Source organism: Physcomitrium patens, chromosome 23 (assembly GCF_059467195.1).
Source record: "Physcomitrium patens ecotype Gransden chromosome 23, ASM5946719v1, whole genome shotgun sequence".
Taxonomy (NCBI): domain Eukaryota; kingdom Viridiplantae; phylum Streptophyta; class Bryopsida; order Funariales; family Funariaceae; genus Physcomitrium; species Physcomitrium patens.
Window position 1 is genome coordinate 1584651 of NC_143432.1, and position 4887 is coordinate 1589537.

Consider the following 4887-nt stretch of genomic DNA (forward strand, 5'->3'; position numbering starts at 1 on the left):
GAGATCCTCGCATCGTGAATGGCGACGACGATGGTTCATGGTGAGTGGGAAACATCTTCGGTCGGTGCGAATTGGCCTCTCGGTGGAATTGGAGCCCTTGTGTGGGCATAGAAGAGCCGAATCGTAGGTCTCCGCCCTGAGTTTCTCCCTGAGAAGAGTGGGTTACAGGACCCCTTGCTGCGTGTGTTGTAGGGATTAGGGTTTGCTTGGGCCATGACGATGGTGTGTCTGGGTGGTTCGATTGGATTCCGCTGTGCTGAACTCTCCATCGGTCGGATTCCGCAACTGAGATCCTATGATCCATCGCAAGGCCGAGGGTGGAGATTCGGGCGCATTCGTGCAGAGTCAGGTGCGTATCGCTGGAATTGAATTTGCCCGAACTGTTGCACGTTGTTGTTGTTGAAATTAGCTTGCTCGAGGCTGTTTGTTTGTTTCTGACGGCAAGCTTGGTTGATTTTCTTTGTTTTTCTCAGCTGATGCAGGGATTATGGCAAATAGCTCCACGGATCCCGTGTTGGTCGTAGTGGGCGGAGGAGCAGCAGGGATTTTTGGAGCAATTCGAGCCAAAACCGTTTGCCCAAGGTTGAAAGTGGTAGTAGTGGAGAAGGGCAAGCTTTTGTCCAAGGTTTGGGATCGCCTCCTCTATGTTCATACTCCAAATCCGTCATGTGTCGGGATGGCCAGATGTGTGGTGAATGGATCTGATCTGTAGTTGGTTAATCACAAACCAATCATAATCTGCTGAAGCGTTTAGATTCGAGTGGCAAGTAATTAACATCACCAATCAATGGAATTGATGTTTGATGTTTATCCTATGACCAGGTTCGAATATCAGGAGGCGGACGCTGCAATGTCACCACTGGTCTCTATGTGGATCCTTTGGTAATTTCGACATCTCTGCACGCCTGATATTCTTTAGCGAGAGGCGCACTATGAGGGAAGCGTTCGTAGAAATTCAGGAATTCTTCTCCCTTACCTTTTAGACCCGCAGTGTATCCCTCACTGCCAGGTTTTGATACACTTATGACAGCCGTTGGCAGGACAATACCCACGTGGGTTTAAGGAACTTCGGGGTTCGTTTTTTCGGTCGCATGGTCCCAAAGATACCATGGCGTGGTTTTCACAACGCGGAGTTGATTTGAAGGTGATATGATTTCTGTAGGTGTATCGCTGCATCACCTTTTCGTTGATACAGTTTGCACGCTATTGGTTGCGTGTGTATCTGGATTGATCCTGAAGTGATGGCGGTTGTCATGATTAGAAAGAGGCAGATGGAAGAATGTTTCCAGTATCGGACAGTTCATCGTCGATTGTGGATTGCCTTCTGAATGAGGCCCGGCGCGTTGGAGGTGTGTTAATTAGTAAACACTGGATGAAACCCTTTTATCTTTATACAGAGATCCTGGCTCAATCAGTTTTCTTTATCGTTGACCTGAAGCACTTTAGTTTTTACAGGCTTTTCGCCGTTGTGATTGGGTTACAATGAATATGTTTATTTATTTATTTATTTCCGCAGTTGTTTTGCAGACTGGTTGGTCGGTTGGTAATATTTTATGTCGACCTGAGGGAGGGTTTGAAGTCGAAGTATCTAAAAGTAATGATGGTCCAAAAATGCTTTGCACTCAATACGTGCTTCTATCCACTGGGAGTTCACGGCAGGTATGTTCTGACGATCTGTTTTGCTGAGTTGCCTGCAAGTGATCAGTCTAATGTTGTCTTGGTTTGTTTTCTGAACCATCGCATGAAATGTTGCATTGAAGGCATGGTTTTTCAAGTGTAATTTGCCATACAAGTTTTATTTTATTTTATTTTATTTATTTTTATTTTTTTAACCCTTTGTCCGTATGTTACATGTAATAGTATTGATTGTATGTTGTGTGTTTCCTTTTCAAAACAGGGACATGAGCTGGCCCGAAGGCTAGGACACTCAATTGTCGAGCCTCAGCCTAGCCTTTTTACATTCAAGGTCAAGGATGCGTCACTAGCGCAACTGGCAGGGGTGAGCAGAATTCGAACCTTTTGTCTTCTTACTTTTGCCTTAGTGATTATGGACATCATCTTACCAGCTACATGCGGGTTTCGGTTTTTTTATGTCTGTGAAACGGTGCTATGATTCTGGACTAGAGCAGTATGAATTTAATAAGCTCTTATGTGGATCATCTTAACGGGTTGCGAATGGTGATACTCAGATCTCTTTCGAGGAAGTTAAAGCCGAGCTAGAATTGCCTGGAAAAAAGCAAAAGAACCCTAGTTTTACTCAGGTGTGCTCCTGTAAATCTTAAATTTCTATTATTGATTCTTCGCTTCTTCAGAACACATTGTGATCTTTCACATTTAGATTGCTCTTGCTGCGTTTGAGTCTACTCCTATCATGCGTTGAAGTTTCTAGCATGAGTTAGTTCCCGAAAAAAGAGCAACCAAGCTGCATTAGCTTATTTCTGCTACATTGTGATACCTTTAGACAGGTCCATTGTTAGTAACGCACTGGGGCCTGAGTGGGCCTGTCGTCCTTCGCCTCTCTGCTTGGGCGGCTCGGGACTTATTCTCATCAAATTATCAAGGTAATTTATAGATTGAAAATATGGCATATTCCTTTGTCAACTTCTGCAAGTGTATGATGAAGCAATAAATTTAGTGAGGCTTCGCTAAACTTCGTTGATGTGCAAATCAGGGACATTATGGGTCGATTTCACGCCAAGTATGTCAGGCGAAGCTGTGTACGAAGTTCTTGCCAGTCAGAAAGATTCGTTTATGGTGAAGCTATTGTTTTGCTTGTTGCTGAACCTAGAATATGGGCATGACCAAGCTGTTGGATGTGCATGACTTCTTACGTGAAAATGGTGCCGTTTCTTAGTATTCTGTACACTTGGTCTTCGCATATCTTCAGTCGTGCTTTTTTGATTCAATGCCGTTCGCCTTGCTTAGCACTGTGATTCTGCACATGCTATTCAATCAAATGGTTGTCTTGTTCAGCAGTAGTCTTTATGTAATGCAGAAGCGGAAAGTAGGCGGTGCGGCACCGTTACGAATTCCGTTGACCCGCAGGTTTTGGCAGTACTTGTTACAACGCGAGGTTGGTCTCATAATGTGCAGTTTTTCTTCGTCATTATACTCAATGTTAATTGTGTTTTACCTCGACCTTTTCAAGGAGTGCCTTGGAAGGAACATGTTCAATTGAACAGTAGACCAGGCATGCTCTCCTATATTTGGCGGCTTCTTACGGATGTGCTTGAAGTACATTCTGGCTCATATTGATGTTCTTTGTCGTAGAACCTTGATGTTGACAGCACTTGGGCTTCTTTATCAACAAAAGCAATGCGTCAGCTATCAAGCGTCCTGAAACGATGCCCGTTTCTTGTGTCTGGCAAGGTGAATTTTAACTGTTCTGTGGTGGTTTTTAATCACTTGATGTCAAGTGTCTGTCACATCTCTTCGTGGGTGTCTAGTTGTGAAACCTCGTGTGTTAGTGAGAAGGAAGTGTTATGCTGGTTACTCAATGTTCATAACGTAAATCATCGTTTTTGTGGCTTACTCACTGCTATAGTGGACAATTTACTTATTATTATTGCAGGTTTTGCTTCATTCTTTTGTGATCCTTTTGTCTCTTGCTTTGGAAACATGCAGGGGGAGTTTAAGGATGAATTCGTTACCTCTGGTGGGGTGCCTCTTGTGGAGGTGACAGATCTTCTTGACAATGTCTTTTTTTTTTTTTTTTTTTTTTTTTTTTTTTGACATACCGTCTTTTAAATTCTATTACGAGTGGTAGAATTCTCATCATTGCCATTTTGTGTTCTAGGTGAACTTGAAGACCATGGAGAGCCGCGTGTGCCCTGGCCTTTTTTTGGCAGGAGAAGTAAGGCTCTTCTAGATTTTCGCTGCTTCTGATTCTTTTACTTCCACCTTGAAACATGCAATGGTCGAGTCTCTCGGGTAATTACAGAACGCCTGATGGGAAGTGGTAGTTACTATCTGTTAGATTGAAGGAAGTACGTCTAAAACTAGTGTGATGGATTTTTTCTGTTGCTCTATTGCCCGACAAAAACAGGTGCTCGACATTGACGGAGTAACAGGTGGTTTTAACTTTCAGGTATGCTTCTCTCTTCTATTGAACTTGATGAATTCAAAATCTTAGTGTGAATTTATACGATATTTCTTCTGTATTGCCATTCTCCTTGAGTCTCTCTTGTGTCTGAAATTTTCCCAAACAAGAACTCCAGATTCTGTAAATATTTGTGACATTTTGATTATTCATGGCAGAATGCTTGGACCGGAGGTTACATTTCAGGCTCAGAGATTGCATCATCCGCCACTGTTTATTTACGAAGATCTTTTGTATCTGCTGTTGGAACATTAGGGTGAAAAAATTATACGTGGTCCTTCATCAGGTTGTTGATTGAAACAAAATTCTTTTATCTGACTTAGATCTCAAGTTTTTATTTCTTAGGTAAACCAACATCGAAGTAAACCTTAAAACTTCCTAATATTTTAAGTAGTCATTGTATAATGCAATCATTGACGTCATACTTTCAAATTATACAAGTATCCAATTGCTTTTAATATGTATGTACTAAATCAAAGCAGGCAATTGTTTTTGTAATCAATGAACGTTAATTGAGATATCTAATAATTCTAGAGAAGGCACAAAAGAAATCATCTATACGTTTGAGAGGAAATTTTACTAAATCTTGAATAATCTCAATGAAAATGGACTACATGTATATATTAATGGAATAAATTTAGTATATTAATTAGGATATTAATTTATATTAAAGCAGATTTAAAATATTTTTTTTATTTTTATTTTTTTATAAATAATATTAAAAAATAATATCTTGATATTATTTATAAAAGATCATTTGCATTTGTATTTCCAATATGTACCTTACA

General features: G+C 40.8%; 1 protein-coding gene across 2 annotated transcripts; it reads left to right on the forward strand.

The window, feature by feature from the left end:
• Window positions 1-4557, forward strand: LOC112275521 (uncharacterized). Of its 2 annotated transcripts, none has more exons than XR_002967756.3 (16): window positions 1-349; window positions 474-625; window positions 823-882; window positions 1031-1144; window positions 1262-1349; window positions 1517-1659; window positions 1898-1999; window positions 2190-2261; window positions 2462-2561; window positions 2672-2754; window positions 2996-3073; window positions 3288-3369; window positions 3625-3675; window positions 3797-3853; window positions 4046-4087; window positions 4258-4557. XR_002967756.3 is itself a non-coding variant. In XM_024505940.2 (16 exons), the coding sequence occupies exons 1-16, from the start codon at window positions 214-216 to the stop codon at window positions 4357-4359; spliced, it is 1479 nt and encodes a 492-aa protein (XP_024361708.1). In that variant the 5' UTR covers window positions 1-213; the 3' UTR covers window positions 4360-4557. The 2 variants fall into 2 exon arrangements, 1 of the variants encoding a protein (XP_024361708.1); XM_024505940.2 differs by having other exon boundaries at window positions 3271-3369.
• The last annotated feature ends 330 nt before the right edge of the window (window positions 4558-4887 follow it).